Here is a 17,595-nt window from a genome sequence, read left to right as displayed (position 1 = left end):
ACAAAGTTACAATGGACGTTTGGTTGCAGATAAGGACACGCGTACCGCTAAATGAATAATTTAGCACGCCTGCACTAAAACAATTGAGACAATGCCTACCAAGCAAAAAAACATACTAAACCTGTGCGTACTCTAGCAAAAATATCCCCTTTACAATTTCTAGCAAGAATTTTCACACCACTCTACCTGTTTGCTCAAAAAGGTTCCATTACCATCTATTTAAGACCAACCTTCAACCGATGGAATCCATGTGTCATCATTCGAAGATTGAGGTTTAGTTTTATTTGGGCAAATATATTGGTGCCATCTTACATGTTGTCTTATGGATTGACATGTAATATTAAAAAGGTCAAACATGCAACCTTTAATGACTAATCTTATAAATTCTCTCTCGATTATATTAAATTTGTGGATAGAACAAATGAAAGTTTTGAGTTGCATGTCAATCACAAGTATCACACGTCTAAAATTTAACCTATGGGACCGTTGTTTCACAAAACCATCCTTTTCCTTTCCCCTATCTTCGGAAAATCTACTTAGCACTATATGAAACAACTGCTATCAAGGCACTTGCTCTTTTCCAAGGTGTTGCAAGTATAGAATCTGGTGTGTTGTACCTCTAAGCTCAAGTTGTTTTTTGTGCTTCCAGATGTATGATGTGCGCGTGTTTGTGCTAGTGGCAAAGTGTTTCCAGTAATACTTCTCAATGGTGTGTCCAGTATGCTTCCTCTAAGGGGGTGTTTGGCTCAAGGGGAGTTAAAGTTTAGCCATGTCACATCGGATATTTAGATACTAATTAGGAGTATTAAATATAGTCTAATTACAAAACTAATTACACGGATGGAGTCTAATTCGTGAGACGAATCTATTAAGCCTAATTAGTTCATGATTTGACAATGTGGTGCTACAGTAACCATTTGCTAATGATAGATTAATTAGGCTTAATAGATTCGTCTCGCGAATTAGCCTATGGGTTCTACGGTTGGTTTTATAATTAGTTCATGTTTAGTCCTTCTAATTAGTATCCGAACATCCGACGTGACAATGCTAAACTTTAGCCCCTGATTTCCAAACACCCCCTAAGTCGAGTTCTGAAAGCTTTGGAGTCTACGCAAGAATCACTATAAGCCACCGCAAGTATTATTTTGTACTACCCCGCGGTTGTTTTGGCTTTTTTATATATATTTTTTAATATGCACCTAGATATACATTATGTCTAAAATTTATGTACTCCTTCCGTTCTAAATTATTATTCATTTTGGATGAATAACTTTAGATATGTATCTAGATGCCTTGATACATAGCAATCTTGAAAAATCAAAACAAATAGTGATTTGGGACGAATGGAGTATTTAGGAAAAATAAGACAATCCATAATCTGTGTGAATTGGATGCAAGAAATATGAACCCTCTTGCATACTACTCCATGCGTTCCAAATTGTAGATCGTTTTGGCTTTTCTAGGTTCATAGATCAACGTGAAAAGCCAAAACGACCCAGAGGTAAAAATGAAGCTTTTCATGGGGGAGTTATTATGGGAGGTTGGAAAAAAATAAAATAAAGAGAAGACTTCTCCTCCAGTGCTGGGCTTGGGCTGTTGAAAGCAAGTGCACGTCCATTTTCACGGCCCGCCAACGCCTCACGCCAGATGATCTCGATGACTCGAACGAACCATTCACACACAACTCCGGCCCACATGACTCGAGTGAGTGGTGCTCGACGCCCCGCGCCGCGGGGGCAAAACCGTACTTGCCCCCTTTGCAAGCGCAGGGGGGGTAGGGTAATACTTGGCCGCCGCTGCGCTCCTCCACTCTCCTATCCCACCTCACTCCGTTTGTGCGGCCGCGTGGAGCTGCCTGCCGCGGCGCTGCGGCCGCGCTCCGATCCCGAGCGAGCGAGACACCCCCGCTCCCCCGCCGCGAGACCTCGCGCGGCTCCGACGCGATCGGCGCCGTCGAGCCACCCCGGACCCTCCCCTCGCGGTTCGTGCTCTCTGCTGCTCTGCTTCGCCTCGTCGTCACCGGATCGGGCGCCGCGGGGCCCTGGCTCACGCGTGCCGATCTGAGGGTCCAGGGCGTTCCGTGCGCGCTTGGGCTCTGGGGGTTTGGATGGGGATTGGAGGTTCTAGGGTTTAGGGCTGTACTTGCGGTAGGGTTTTGTGGGGTTTTCAGGGTTTGTGGCGCGGTGCATGGATCCTGATCTGCGATCGATGAGTGTGTTTGCCTCGTGTTACGAGCTCCGTCCGCTCGCTACGCGGCGCTTAGATCCCTGGCGTGGCGCCTGGATGTTGCTCTGCGTGATTGATCAAGTTAGTGTTGCCTGGCGCTAAGTGATGTAGACAGTAGACTGCGATGGAACAGACATGCAGAGCTTGAAACAAGCATTGCGAGATATAATTATGTTATTTGCACAAAGGTTGGGGGTGGCTGGATGGCTTTGGGTGTTCTTATTGCCTTTCATCCTTGTTGCTTGTCTTCTTGCAATGGGTTGTTGTAGAAGCTGGTTAGCTAGTGGAATTGTGTATTATCTGCACATCTCTGCTCCATGCTGCGAATTTCTGCTAGAAGACTGCAAAAGATATTGCATTTATGTACTGAAAGTAGGTTCTTGAAGTTGAAGCTATTGATTATGTAAACGCAGGCAGGTTTTAAGGCATATGGTGTCATTAAAGAGGGAAATCTGTGCTACTGTGATGCCAAATTTTCTTTTTGAGAAGGATGGTTACTGACAACTATTTACTGGGGTTCCTATATGTAATATTAAATTTTGGCCAGTGCAGCAATGCCATATTTACCACTTCCTTCACCAAATGCTTACTTTGTCCCAATCTTTCCATTTATTCAGTGTGGAGCTCCAGTTGGCTCAGGGATTGTGTCCATTCGAGAATATGGCTAGAAAGAGGAACCCAATTGTCTTTCTGGATGTATCCATAGGTGATGAACAGGATAGTGAAAGAATGATCTTTGAGGTATGTTTCTTGTTGCTATTTCTCTAATACATATTCAAGTGGCAGTGCATTAGTGCAACCGTGACTTTCAGCCTGGGCTAGGGTTATAGAGATCAGGAGCTGTAGCTGTGTCCTTTTATAGCAAGTCTAAAGATGGTATTTGCTTTCTTGATCTGTTGAATAGCATAAATTGCCTTTCCTTGCAGTTGTTTGCTGACGTTGCGCCCCTGACGTCTGAGAAATTCAGAGCTTTATGCACAGGTAACTTTTTTTGGTAAATTAATATAAATTCATCTGGTGGTTAGTGTTACTTGTAGATGATTATTTGTGATAGCTACTATAGGATAACATACTTAAGCGCTAGGAGCCTAGGAGCCATGTGTACATATTTTGTTATCTTGGGCATTAGGAAATATGAAATGTGATCATCTAACCAAGTTGTTTGGTTTGTATGGCAATTGGACATGTTGATCTAGATGCCATTTTGTAATGATTGTGGTCTCGCGAATGCATCCATAAAAAAATACTGAAGCTTTTGTTACCATGCTGTTCACACTATTAAATATTTGAAGTAACAATGCTATAAAGATTTTAGTAGTACCATAAATGTAGCAAATTCACAAAACTACTTACTCTTCCTAAATCATTAAAAATTCTCCATTGTTAAGCACTTGCTGCGAGTAACTACACTTTTTATTGCTAGCTTTAGAGCTTGCAATTTCGCTTGTTTCTCTAGATGTGGATCTTACCAGGGAGAGTCAGGTGTGCCAACACACCATCCGAACAGTCACAATAAGTACCGTCTCACAGAAAGAGGTTCTGGGATCTGTAATGTTCTGGTGCAAATTGTAATTCATTTACCTTTAGGCAGCTACAAGTGTATTTTCAAGTTCTAAGTGTAGTTTCTTTTAATTACTTTGGGGTGAGTTGTGAAATTTCACTCTTTCAAATATGTCTGGAACCATTTCTGCTTTTCTGATTTTGCTGCAACAATTTCAGTTGTCTAGAAAATGCATTGCCTATTTGGAAATTGGAAGCACAGATGTTGTACTTCATCTGATTTCAAATATAAGTCCATTAGAACATTGACAATGGTCTCTAATATGTCACTTTTTTTTGAAATACCCTAATATGTCACTTTGACTAGCAATATCTATAATACTATGTAATTTTAAATAAAAGGAGTTATGTATTATGGATTTATTTTTCATGATGAATCTAGTAGCACCTGTATTGAGATGTCAATCTATGTGAATTTTAGATATTGATGGTCAAAGCTGTAAAGAATTTGGCTTTGGACAAACCAAAATGGACTTGTATTTGTGGTTAGTGGAGGTAGTGAATAGCATCTTTCCAACATGGAAGAATAACATATTTTGTATGCTTTTATTACTGCTCTTACTAATGTTTATTTTAGTTATCTGCACAGAGCAATTATCACTGAAGTTATGGTGCTACTAGTCCCTTTTGTTGTCACTTGGCAGTCCTTATGATCTTTGTTGGTCTTGCTTAAAAGTAGTTTTTTACAATATTATTTAAATCTCAATTCTGTCATTTGCCATTCCATACTTCCGTGACTATGTTTGAATATTTCCGAAATCTGAGAACCTAATCTAACATTGCAGTGCGATGATTAACTAAAGTGAGTCTCTTTACACGTTACACATTACAAGTAGAACAAAATGCATAATACATCTTGGCTGATGTTTCTTCTTTGGCCGTTGTAATTTGGCAGACAGTTTCTGATATTATATTTTTGTTATAAAGGTAAAATTAGGATGTAAAGTGAAGATTTCGAACTTGGGTACAACAGTCGGCACAAACATACTCACATGCTATTATAACTTCAGCTGTATACTTCTTATCCCATATCTTGCATTCTAAACTCTAATGCTTATTTTAGCAACAAAAAATGCTAATATGTTATGAGTGGTTAATATACTAAAAACTTGACTGGCCGGGGAAACACCGCCCCCGCTGCATACAACTGAGAAGAAACCTCACCAAGCTGGCCGAGAAAACCCGAGCCCCGGTTTCACCCGATAGGGCTGCACCGTAACCTGGGCCAACCATGACCCATTGGGTTGGTGATCACTGCAACTACCCCTGGTAGGAGGGCCTAAACCAACCACAGGTGCCACAGGCCGGTGCCCTGCCACTATTTTTTTGGGTTGCCAGCAAGGGGACATTTTTGGTGCCACCTGGATTTGAACCCTGGTTGGTGTCTCCCTCAACTGGGGAGCTTACCATCACACTACAATAGTGTTGGCAGTGGTTAAAATACTAATATTCTTTGTGGCAATCGTCTGATAATGTAGTGGTTACCTTTCTTTTTGCTACACCCCACCTTGTGCAATTTGACCTTGCAGATTATATTCAAATTTGAGCATAAAATTAAGTCATCTCTAATTCTTAGCATTGTTGGTCTTGCTAATTAATGTTGCATGCTTTAGGTGAGCTGGGAAAGACTAAGAAGCCATTATGTTACAAGGGATCAACCTTCCACCGTGTCATCAAGGGTATCATGGCACAAGTTAGTTTTTTCTTCCTCTGTGTAATTTGTGTTCGTGCATTTTGCTTCAGTCTTTTATAAGGTACAATGTTTGTATTTCATGGTTAGAATTTGGTTAGCTTTGTCTTGTTCTGTTTTTAGTCAGTTTCCTGTTTCCTTTTTCATGATGTAGGATGCAAGACAGATGATATCGACTGCTTTTCATATCATATAGTATTTAAGGTTGTATGCATTTTTATTTATGTTAGCTATTCTAATAATTAGTGGAAAAACCAGTTAATGGTTTTCTTAATCTTATCTACTGATGGGTGCTTTATTTTTTCCAGGGAGGTGACTTAGCAAAACGAAGTGGTGAGTTTGCACAATTGGTTCTTTATTTTGCAATTTTGCAATTTTCTATTTCTTTTCCTTCTGAGAAAAAAAGTTGCAACTCGACTCCCCACATTCCATGGTCTTTCTCATTTTCTTGTGTTCTCTTATTGGAATAAATTTATGCTCTTATCTCACCTAAATTGCTTGCATGTGCATAACACTCCCTGTAAGTTGTGGTTACAGCCTGCTGATGCTCATCTTGATGGTGTTTGCTGTTATTTTTCTATCTTATCACAATGTACCTACATCTTGATTTTATGATATACTGTGCCATTCCTCTCTACTGTATAATATTCTTTATCATATACTCTTCTTCTGTAGAATATTACAGCAGTCCCAATTTTTTTCATGTCTAATCCTGGTATAATGGTCTTAATAACGGTTTCAAAATGTTCAAATTTGCTTAAGACTAATTTTGCTTCCATGTTTCATGATTTGTTCCTAGATCCTGCTGTATGCATCGCCATATAGGTTGCTTTATTTTTTATTTATTAATTTTACATGATGATGCATGTTGACTGTGTTTAGTTAGCGTTTCGGTTATACATTAGGTCTGTTTGTTAGATGTGATTCTACCTCGCACGCATAGGCACACCTTCCTGTTTTACATTTTGTCTGTGGAAATGACTATTATTTAACTGTATTTCAGGGTCTGGTGGAGAAAGCATATATAGTGGGAAATTTGCAGGTATAAATCATTTAACTTGGTGTGACATCCGTTATATTGGTGGATATTTTGACTAAAAATAACCTTACAACCTTTTGTGTAAGGATTTAGAGTGTTGGCTACGAGTTACCAGTCAAAATGTTGTTATTATACATGTATACTGAATGCATCAAAATTCTAAAAATATAGCACTCCCTCTGTTTCACTATGTTTGTCTATGGCCTTGGGTGAATACCTCTCACAATGTTTGTCCATCGAGGATATCATAACTGTAGCCGAATATTTCCATTCCATACCCTTGAGAGAGTTCTATTAGTTTTATTAGGTGCATGAATGGTCGTTTCACATTGAATTGTTCTTGGAAAACTCATACATCTATTAGCTCTAAGCAAGCAGTTTGTATTATTTGCATTTCAGATGAAGCTTGTGTCCTACGCCATGATGATCGTGGTCTGTTGACAACGGCAGATACTGGCTCCCAGTTCTGTATTACTTTCCAGCCTAATTCTCATCTTGACAGGTTTGTTCCGATCAATTCCAATTTGAATGACAGTGTGATTTAGCATTGTACAAAATAAATCTTTAGACCACATCAATTGAGCCATTAATCTTACATCTATATTGCCTCTTTGGAGCATACTTGTCCTTCATCTAAGCGCTGGTCATTTGTCTGTTGGACTGTTGTTTTCATTAGGGTGCCCCCCTCCTGCGCGAGGTTTTGGTTGCTTCAACTAGGGTTTTGAACACCCCTAGTGTTTAGTACCAAACTGTATTCATCGTTTCCCATCCTAACTAAAATTCTAAGCTGTAATAGTAAGTGATATATTGTTTCTTGAATAGAACATCATTTGCTTAATTATCTTTTTTTGTCAAGCATTGGAACTACAGAAGAATAGTTCTTTGTTACTTCTTTTACTTGTTGGCTTGTAGGGTATTTGGATCTCCATTGTTGCCTAATTCAAATTGAACAACCCTGCTTGTAGAAATGTAAGAAATTGGTAGTTTTGTATTGTATGTGTCATCCATTCAGTTTTACTTTCTGGAGTACCATTTGTATCTTTATTAGATTTGGGGTGGTGAATGGAATTATGCACTATGGCTGTGTGGAATTTTGCAGTGTGGAAATCTGTTTCCTGTTATATGAATGCCCTTTTTTTTTAAAAAAAATAGACTAGAAGTGAACCTGTCCGCTTGTTGCATGTAAGGAAGGAATGAAACTTAGTTTTGGTTTTCTTCTTTTGTTTTTTCATGTTGGAATGTAGCATGTTGTTTAGTTTATAGAAGCCTCTATAGTGTCTAGCACAAATTCATTTATGAATTCCATGGTTTTCTGACTTATTATGGTTTTGGTGATAATATGATATTCTACTGTGTTCCAGAAAACACACTGTTTTTGGCAAGCTTGTCATTGGAAATGATGTGTTGAAGAGGATCGAACAAGTTGATGTGGATGCACCTGATTCGACTCCCGTTGTTCCAGTTAGGATAGTAGATTGTGGGGAGCTCACTGACCGCAAACATGGTAATTCACTAATTCTCATCAATTGGTAGAAATTTTGCTGCAAATGTTGATCATTTTAAGGATTTTATCATGCCTATTTTGCATGTAGGTAAGGTAGGCCGCCAGTATCTTTACCTTTTTAACATCATTTTGATGTGATTATGGTCATACAGATCAAAAGAGGGCTGCCAAATCAAAGTTGTTGAAGGATATATCTTCCGATGAGGAAAGTGATGAAGGACAACACAAGGGACGTCGTAAAAAGTCTTCAAAAAGGAAAAGGAAGAAGAGGAGATATTCTTATTCGGAATCAGATAGCTCTTCTGAGTCAGAGACTGAATCATCGGATTCTGAGAGCGATTCTGATACTTACTCCAGTGACTCATCTGATGTCAGCAGCTCAAGTGATGACAGACGAAGGCGCAGAAAGAGACACACAAAGAAAAATAAACACAAGCGTTCAAGAAGAAAGCGCGACCATAGGCGTGAGAGAAGGCGGAGGAAGCGTGATAGGAAATCAAAACACAAGTCAAAAAGGTATGTGCTAACATTGTCAAATTGAACATTTCAGACCTTTGATTTGTAACATGTGTTCTTTCTTTAACAGGATGTTAGAGAGTGGCAGTGAAGCTGAAAGTGAGAGTGATAGCAGCTCTGAGGATGCTAGAAGCAAGCGACACCGTCGTGGGCGGAAGTCCAAGGCATCATCTCAAGTTTCTGGTAATTTCTATTCTTTTCGCCTAAATATTCTTTACACCTATGCATGTTGATGTTGCTTCTATATTTCACTAAGAGTAAAATGAAGTGGTTCCTTAACTTCTTTTCATTTCTCAGTTAGGTACTTAGGTTTATGAACTCAGTCTTGGTAACATGCCCATAAACTTAGACTATGTACCCACATCAGGCAATCCTTTGTAATGTAAGATTAGGGTGGCATCACTCATCAGTAATGAGCTGTATAGGTGCAACATAATAGTTCTTCTCCATTGTATTTCAAGAAACCGATAGAATGATTTCATAAAGTAATGAAAGGGTAGAAATCTCCATGGAGATCTCAAATTGTAAATTAATGCAATTTCTGGCATGCGGGGCACAAGTTTAGTTTGTATTTGAGACTATGTGTTATCTATGATTTGTTTGGATGTCATATCGATACGGTTGACTGTTTGCGCCCCTTCACAAATACTTCACATTTGGCACATGATCTGGTCAATGTTTTCATACTGGCTATCAATAGCTTATAAAATACTCCCTCCGTCCCAAATTGGTCGTTTTGGCATTTCTTGGTTCATAGCTTTTGCTATGCATCTGGATATACACCATGTCTACATACATAGTAAAAACTAAAAACTATGAATCTAGAAATGCCAAAACGACTTACAATTTGGGATGGAGGGAGTACATAGTTTGGAAAATGAGAATCATATGCGTAAATTTGTCTTAAAATAGACTTCCACAATCTCAAAATTTTGCTGGATTTTTAAATATATTTTAGTGAAAAAAAATGGCCAAAGGCAGACCGTGTCATGTCCAAACATCAAGTATTCTGAGTGTTGGAGTCGGCTTTAGATCATGGCTGCATCTGTATAGTTATTCCATTACCTGTATGGCATGATGATGATGTAGCATCTGTACTGAACTAACTGGCCATCTAATCAAACCCACTGTTCAAGAAGCAGCCCATGGTAGCTGCATCTGTGCAGAAAGGGATTTATAATCCTTGCTAGGTTTGTGTGGCATATGTTTGGTTTAACTCTTAATCATTATCTACACTTCTCTTTTCAGCGGAAAATCTTGCTGCAGTTGCTGTTTTGAAGGAAGCCACATCAACTCAACAAATGAGTGGAATGCCAAGGAGTCCGGCACAAGAAGACAACTCCCCCCTGCAAAATGGGGAGATCCATAATAATGGCGTTAATGAATCAAAAACTGAAAGGAATGCAGCTACCATGCCTGTTCTAACTGGCAATCGAAGCAAATCTAGGTTTCCTATACTTCTTCACACATCAATCATTCTTTGTGCTTACTGCTTCTGCAAGCGGTGTTTCATCTGACATTGATAATCAGGAGCCAGAGCATGAGTGCTAATCACTCAATGAGCAAGAGTATGAGTATCAGTCCAAGGAGAAGCCCGATCAAAAGGTCAATTACAACCCCGAAGAGATCAGCTAGCAGGAGCCCTGTTCACCATAGTCGCAGTAGAAGTCCTGTCCGTGCTCCCAAAAGAAGTAAAACCAGGAGTCCAGCTAGACAGCGGAGCATCAGCAGGAGCCCTGCTAGAAGAAGCCCCAGCAAGAGCTCACCCAGAGAGGCAAGCAGAAGCCCGACTCCCCGCATAAGCAGGAGTCCTGTTAAAGCTCAAAGAAGAAGCATTAGCAGGAGCTCAGCTAGGTCCATGCAACGAAGAACTCCAAGCAGGAGCCCGGAGAGGACTCATATACGTAAAAGTGTCAGCCCAAGCCCACCTGTGGAGAAGAGAAGAAGCATTACCCGGACCTCTTCAAGATCTCCATTGCGAAGTGTTAGCCGGAGCCCTGTTAGGTTTTCAAGGAGCCCACATAGGCCTGCCAGGAGAAGCCCGATGAGAAGTCCCCGAAGGAATATACGTAGAAGCCTGAGCAGGAGCCCTGTGAGAATACCTAGAAGAAGTGTGAGCAGAAGCCCTGTAAGAGGTGGTCGATCTCGCAGGAACACTAGCAGAAGTCCCAGTCCACCTCGCAGGGCAATATCACCACCACCAAACAATGGGAGGAGCCCATCCAGGACTGGCTCTCCTGATGGGTCTCCAAAACGCATAAGGAGGGGACGTGGTTTTACTCAGCGGTACTCATTTGCAAGACAATATCGCTCACCTTCTGCTGATCGCTCGCATCGCTATGGTGGAAGAAGTGACCGTGACAGGTAATTTAATCAAAGTTTGAGCTTTTGCTTCATTTATGCTGGATTTTTCAATTATTTTTTTCTCCTTCTGTAGATACATGGGTTACCGGGGTTCCCGCCATAGGTCACCTCCTCGACGATATAGAAGCCCACCCAGAGGCAGACCATCATCACCAAGGTAAATGAACTGGTGTTATATGTGATAATTTAACAACTGGTCTTTTTTTTTATGGATATCAAGCTTCTGGTATTATTTGTGATGCACACATCATTGAACCAAATTCTGAACAAGTGCTAGTTTTATGTGGATATTTAACTTAAATGTATGACACGCATGATCGAATCAAATTTTATTTCAAGGTATTTCTGAGTTGGTTCCATGTCATGATTTCTTTTATTTTACCACTTGAGGCATAGTAGGTACAGGAGGAGGAGCCGAAGCACCTCACGCAGCCCTGTCCACAGAGAGCGACGAAGGGGAGGTGGCTACAGCAGAAGCCCTGTACGGAGTCGTTCGCCCCCTGCCGGGAAACCAAGGTCACGCGGTGAGCGTGCACGGTCAGTCTCCAGGAGCCGCCTGTCCGGGTCACGATCAAGGTCTCCACCACCAGCACATGATCGGTCCCCACCAGATTCCCCGTCTCCTAAGCGTGCAAGTGATGAGAAGTCTCGGTCCCCGTCTCCATCCCAGTCCCGTTCGGTGTCTGCAAGCCCAAGTCCTGGAGGCAAGAAAGGCCTGGTTTCCTACGGAGATGGCTCCCCAGATTCTGCTGGGAAGTAGGGGGCAGTGAAATGTTTTTACTACCTTTTGGCATTGGCTGTTGATCGATCCATCGGCACTTTATGTTAAAATTAAGTTGCTACTGGTAGTCGGTAGAGAAGCCGTTTTGATACTTGAGGAGCCCCTGGTGGTGTTATGGCTGTAGAGTGTTGCATATGTTGTTTGGGATGATGATCTTGGATGCGGTTCAGTTGTCTTCAGACAAATAATCTGTGCCTAGCATATGTTTTTGTAGAACATGTTGCACGGTTTCTATTCGTCGGTGGAATCAAATGAGAATCATAATAATATCTTGTTCTTGGATGCCATTATTCCTTTTGCATTTCCCCGGATGTTCTTTAGACAAATACCGACTGTTTTTTATGTAACGTGTGCTTGTATACTTGTGTTTTGTCTTGTGGAGCCGAGCTGTTTTCAGTGTGTTACCTTGCATTGCCTAAATCTGGTGCATGGATACAGCTTGCAACGCATTAATTTTGCGGTTTTGGGAAGGTGAATGTTCTAGTACGCTGGCTTTGTTTTCCCTCTTGTCTGCCGCACTCTGGCCTAGCAGTCCAAGTAGCCGCACCGGATCCCGTGTGGCACGACTGGAACGGCCAAAAGGAAACCGACGTGGCCAGTCCCCGCGCCACTCGCTACGGTTACCTCCCTTGTTCAAACCTCCGCCGCCCAGTCGCCCATCAACGGCCGGCGCCCTCTCTCCACTCCGACGCCGGCAAAATTCCCCAATTCTGACTTTCCGAGCGTCCCAACGCCCAACCAGGCAATAGCACCCGCCGCGATGGAGGCCGCAACCGCCGCGACGGCGGCGGCGATGGTGTGGTTCCGGAAGGGGCTGCGCGTGCACGACAACCCGGCGCTCGACGCGGCCCGCCGCGGGGCCGGGCGGTTGTACCCGGTGTTCGTGCTCGACCCGCGGTACCTCCGCCCGGACCCCGCCGCGGCGTCCCCGGGCTCCGCGCGCGCCGGGGTCGCCCGCGTCCGCTTCCTCCTCGAGAGCCTCGGCGACCTCGACGCCCGCCTCCGCCGCCTCGGCTCCCGCCTCCTCCTCCTCCGCGCCCGCGACGACGTCGCCGACGCCGTCTGCGCCGCCCTCAAGGACGTAAGCATCCGCCCATCTCCACCGCGACCGATGCAAATTTAACGGATTTTCTCTTCGTCCATCGGGTACATCGCACATACTTACAATTGCATCGCAGTGGAACATCGGCAAGCTGTGCTTCGAGTCCGACACTGAGCCGTACGCGCTGGTCCGCGACAAGAAAGTCACGGTGAGTCTCATCTGCTCATGATCGCTTATCTCGAGTAGTTTTCTTACAAGTTCTTATCCGATGAAGATTTTTTTTTCGTGTAGGATTTTGCGATGGCTTCGGGGATCGAGGTGTTCACGCCAGTCAGCCACACCCTCTTCGACCCAGCAGAAATCATAAACAAGGTACTCGTGCTCGAACACTCTTACTCTTAGTATACACTCGTTAGCGGGTACCAGACTACCAGTGAAGTCAGGGCCAAATGTTTGGAGTTCACCGCTTACCTGATTTTTGTTTTGCCCATTTGCAGAACGGTGGTCGGCCGCCTTTGACGTACCAATCGTTCATCGCCATTGCTGGGGAACCACCTGAGCCTCTTATGGAGGAGTACTCTGAACTCCCACCGGTTGGAGACACGGGAGAGTATGAGTTGTTGCCCGTGCCCACAGTGGAGGAGCTTGGGTATGGGGATATCAGCCAGGTACGAGCGGAGTCAAGATTGGTCCAAAGAAGTAGTGTTTCAGTTGCTGCTCGATGGGGCTTGAACTGCTGGATGGCCATTTGCAGGAGGAGATTCCGCCATTCCGAGGAGGTGAGACAGAAGCTCTGAGGAGAATGAAAGAATCACTTGAAAATAAGGTGGGGTGCTTCTGGAATGGCATATCCTGATTCAATTCATCCATTGGTTTTTGTTAGCTGTTTGTACAATTGATCTCTTTTTTTAAAGTTTGTACAATTGATCTCTCTGTGATTTTCTTTTGTTTCTGTAGGAATGGGTTGCCAAGTTTGAGAAACCTAAGGGTGACCCATCTGCCTTCCTCAAACCTGCAACAACTGTTTTGTCACCATATCTCAAGGTGAGTTTTGTCACTGACCCGGTGCAGGTAGTTGTTCTTCCCCATTTATCTTAGATTGCAGTGTTGAGACGGATTGTCATGTTGCAGTTTGGCTGCCTGTCGTCCAGATATTTTTACCACTGCATTCAGGATGTCTACAGGAGTGTCAGAAATTATACAAAACCACCTGTTTCATTGACAGGCCAGGTGATTTGTAATTGCATTTATTGGGCTTGAAGGAAAAATCAGGCTGCACGACTTATTATAAGGTGGATCTGAGTGCATGACTCTTGTTCTTGTAACAGTTGCTGTGGCGAGACTTCTTCTACACAGTGTCTTTTGGGACTCCTAATTTTGATCAGATGAAAGGAAACAAAATATGCAAGCAGGTTTGCTTCCTTCGAACCATATCCTATACACTGATGCCATTTCACGAGCATAGTTGTAACTTAATCCCATTTAGTTTAGATTCCATGGAGTGAGAATGAGGAGCTATTTGTTGCATGGAGAGACAGCCGGACAGGGTATCCATGGATTGATGCTATCATGATTCAGGTTCTCTCTAGTGAACTTCGCAAGAATAGGGCACTTTGCTCCTTGTTCTGTTTTCTGTTACTTTAATTGCAGCACACATAACTACCAGAGTATGTGTTTATGTGATAATGTTCTTTTCGTGTACTGTCTGCTAGCTGAGGAAGTGGGGCTGGATGCATCACCTTGCACGCCATTCAGTTGCTTGTTTCCTGACGCGTGGTGATCTGGTATTATATATGAAACTTGCTTCGGATAAGAAACTCTGCTGGGAATTCTATGCCTAGTTTGGTCCCTTTTCTTTTTGCGTAGTTTTACTTAAACCTTCTTGATAGAACATACATGTTTGTAATTTAAAATTTGGTCTTTTGGCAACTTTGTAATTTTTCTAAAGGAAACAGGAAGTCCATGAGAATTGGCCATTTTGCTACATTAATCTCTTCAATTAGAAAATATGGGTTTTGGATTGTTTTGATGAGCCATTCATTGGAGTATTGTGCTGGTGGAATCTTAAAACCATTTAGTTGCATAACAAATTTTTATAAGGACATTGACATTTTTTAAAGATTTGTGGACAATGACATTACGTACCTAAAGTAATTTTCAAAGCCTAATTCCAATCTACCTGGTGTTTCTCATGACGAACTTCTTAACTTTCCGTTTAAAGTTTATCCACTGGGAGAAAGGTCGTGATGTCTTTGAAAGGCTACTGATTGACTCTGACTGGGCCATTAACAATGGCAATTGGCTGTGGTTGTCTTGCTCATCCTTCTTCTATCAGGTTAGACAACGCATATCCTTCAGATGGCATTGGTTATGGACATTTTTGTTCAGCCTAATAGTTTGCTTACTTTACTTCAATCTTATAAAACAGTACCACAGAATTTACTCCCCCATTACATTTGGAAAGAAGTATGATCCTAATGGGAACTACATCAGACATTTCATTCCAGCGCTGAAAGGTACTTCTGAAGTCAGAACTCCGTTTTTGCTTTATTTGCTGGATTTTACTATTGGGTGGGTAAAATCTTTGGTCGGACATATCCTGAAACTTTAGGCCAAATCCATTTTTGGATCACTTTTTTCGGGGTTAATCTGACCGGAAGAAAGCATTTTTTTGGACAAAGAGAACTAAACATTTTTCTTTTGCACAATGCTATATTCTATTAATTTAGACATGCCGAGGGAGTACATTTACGAGCCTTGGACTGCTCCCCTTAGCATCCAGAAGAAAGCCAAATGTATTATTGGCAAAGACTACCCGAAACCAGGTAAAAGGAACACTATCTGAAGACGTAGTTAGAAATAATTAATGCACCTTTGAACACTCTTTTGGTTTTACAGTGGTTGATCATGAGACTGCAAGCAAAGAGTGCAGAAAGAGGATGGGAGAAGCTTATGCGTCGAGTCGCCTTGATTCCAACCCTTCAAGAGGGAAACCCTCAAACATGTCACGGAGAAAAAAGTCTCACGGTGACCAAGGTGCCTCTAACTCGTCAATTGCCAAGCTAATGAAGAGGAGTCGAGCTGAGTGATGCGCAGATCCCCTCCTGTGACAACATTACAAAATTAAGCTGTGACAACGAACGACTGCCTGCAGCAGTCATCTGTAGCATCCTGATGAAGTAGTTTAACTGAAAGGAAATGACTTGCGATCCTTTCTGAATTGTAGTATCTATACCAACAATGAACGAAGAGATTTATAACATGTATTTTTTAGAGGAAGAGAGATCTCTAACAGAGTCTGGTAGGAAAAACAAAAAATTTGGGGGGTGGAGTTGGAAGGAGGGGTGGGCCGAGACCAACGCTGCCCCACGTAAAGCAGGCTCCACGGCAGGAGCCCAGCCAGCTGCGTGGGAGGGGCCCATTAGTTTCGGGTGACCGTCATCGAAATGGGCCACAAGAGAGCCCACTACTAGTCTAACCCGGGCCGCGCTTTTAACAACGTCTGCTCAGGCCCATCTTTGCCCTCCTACCAACCCCGAATGGTGGGCCGCGACGCGCTTATTTGAGGCTGGTTCGCTGAGAGTAGGACAACGATACGGTACTAATGTCGTTGTCATACGCGTGTACGTGTACTGTATGTATAGTAGCCTCCACGCGACGATCGACAGATGGGCTAAAATCCCAGCCCAATTGCACGCCAGGCCCAAATTCCACTGCGAGAAGAGAGACCGAAACGGAACGATTCCGTGCGCCTCGCGCTCGTACCAGCGACGAACTGAGGCAATGTGTGGTTACGACAAAAAAAAAAAAACCCGAAAACGCATCGCGAAAGGCCGGTTTCTTGAACGTACCAAAACGATTCGGGACTAAAATACCAGGACGATACGCCAGCTCAGACAGAGCGTGCAATGGAATCACTGCCCCAAGGAAAAAGCTAAGGAGCATCGGGTCGCACCAATGCGCGAGCGCGCGACCTGCAGGGCCTGTAGTCCGGCGGTTGGGAGATGGACCATCACCCACGAGAATCTTTTTAAATTTTACTTCTATAAAATGCGATAATTTTCTCATGAATTGTTCATTTTTAATTCTGATCGCACCACCGTATTTTTTTACGATAAGATCTATAAAACAAGACCCATGTTACATATGTTTTGGAATAGTTTTTATAATCTAGCAATTTATATTGAAAGTACAGTAGCTACTTATGTATTACGTGCGTGACAACTTATGTATAAACCTCTCAACATAATATGAGATAAATTGCTTAAAATATTTTTTATCCTCCATTATATTGTCTCTCTATGAACTATCTACCTAAGTAAACACATTGTCTCTATACATACTATTCTTTGCACATGAGTTGTTACACAATCTTTGTATAAATTGATACATTTGTTTCTATATAAATTCATTACTAAACTAGTAGACATATAATAGAAGTTGGTACATAATAATTGTACAAGTTTTATACGTTACCTCTACATAAGGTATATCGTTGTCTACTAATCTGTACATAAATTTGATACAATCGTACATAAGTACTACTCACAATCAACATAACTTTATAGCCGCATAAAATAATTTTAAAACATATCATATATGGATCTTGTTTTGTTGATCTCATTTCAAAGAACACAATGATGCAAATGGATTTAGAAACGGACACTTGATGAAAGAGTAATGGTCATTTAAAAAAAAATTATACGTGGCTGGATAAGTTTGGTGTTTGAGATGCTGAAGTGGCTTTAAGTGATGTCCATTCCTCCTCTTCGCCTGAATAAAGTTAAAGAAGCTTGGTAGTGGCAACCCTGCCACTGTTACCTTGGTTTCACTAGTAAGCACGATGAGGCTGGGAGTAGAAACGAGATCATCC

At 42.2% G+C, this 17,595-nt stretch overlaps 2 protein-coding genes across 5 annotated transcripts; both read left to right on the top strand.

Annotated features, from left to right (window-relative positions):
- The first annotated feature begins 1,822 nt into the window (after nucleotides 1-1,822).
- LOC117841733 (uncharacterized) lies at nucleotides 1,823-11,970 on the top strand. Of its 4 annotated transcripts, none has more exons than XM_072291087.1 (14): nucleotides 1,823-1,981; nucleotides 2,844-2,967; nucleotides 3,153-3,207; nucleotides 5,400-5,479; nucleotides 5,785-5,809; nucleotides 6,480-6,518; nucleotides 6,915-7,017; nucleotides 7,877-8,019; nucleotides 8,172-8,535; nucleotides 8,606-8,718; nucleotides 9,784-9,982; nucleotides 10,066-10,899; nucleotides 10,973-11,056; nucleotides 11,296-11,970. In XM_072291087.1, the coding sequence occupies exons 2-14, from the start codon at nucleotides 2,887-2,889 to the stop codon at nucleotides 11,657-11,659; spliced, it is 2,484 nt and encodes an 827-aa protein (XP_072147188.1). In that variant the 5' UTR covers nucleotides 1,823-1,981; nucleotides 2,844-2,886; the 3' UTR covers nucleotides 11,660-11,970. The 4 variants fall into 4 exon arrangements, with proteins under 4 accessions (XP_072147188.1, XP_034578106.1, XP_034578107.1 ...); XM_034722215.1 differs by having other exon boundaries at nucleotides 11,290-11,970; XM_034722216.2 differs by having other exon boundaries at nucleotides 1,824-1,981; nucleotides 11,299-11,970.
- Nucleotides 11,971-12,336: 366 nt separating this feature from the next.
- On the top strand, nucleotides 12,337-16,001 carry LOC117841734 ((6-4)DNA photolyase). Its single transcript, XM_034722217.2, has 14 exons — nucleotides 12,337-12,761; nucleotides 12,859-12,930; nucleotides 13,014-13,094; nucleotides 13,220-13,390; nucleotides 13,477-13,548; nucleotides 13,680-13,766; nucleotides 13,854-13,952; nucleotides 14,051-14,134; nucleotides 14,214-14,300; nucleotides 14,435-14,506; nucleotides 14,944-15,057; nucleotides 15,151-15,238; nucleotides 15,452-15,547; nucleotides 15,621-16,001. Exons 1-14 carry the CDS (start codon nucleotides 12,441-12,443, stop codon nucleotides 15,809-15,811), a joined length of 1,635 nt encoding a protein of 544 aa, XP_034578108.1. The 5' UTR covers nucleotides 12,337-12,440; the 3' UTR covers nucleotides 15,812-16,001.
- Nucleotides 16,002-17,595: the final 1,594 nt, after the last annotated feature.

This window comes from Setaria viridis, chromosome 1 (genome assembly GCF_005286985.2).
Source record: "Setaria viridis chromosome 1, Setaria_viridis_v4.0, whole genome shotgun sequence".
NCBI classification, from domain to species: domain Eukaryota; kingdom Viridiplantae; phylum Streptophyta; class Magnoliopsida; order Poales; family Poaceae; genus Setaria; species Setaria viridis.
The sequence above is the reverse complement of the archived record's forward strand: the minus strand, read 5'-3'. Positions and strand labels throughout refer to the sequence as shown.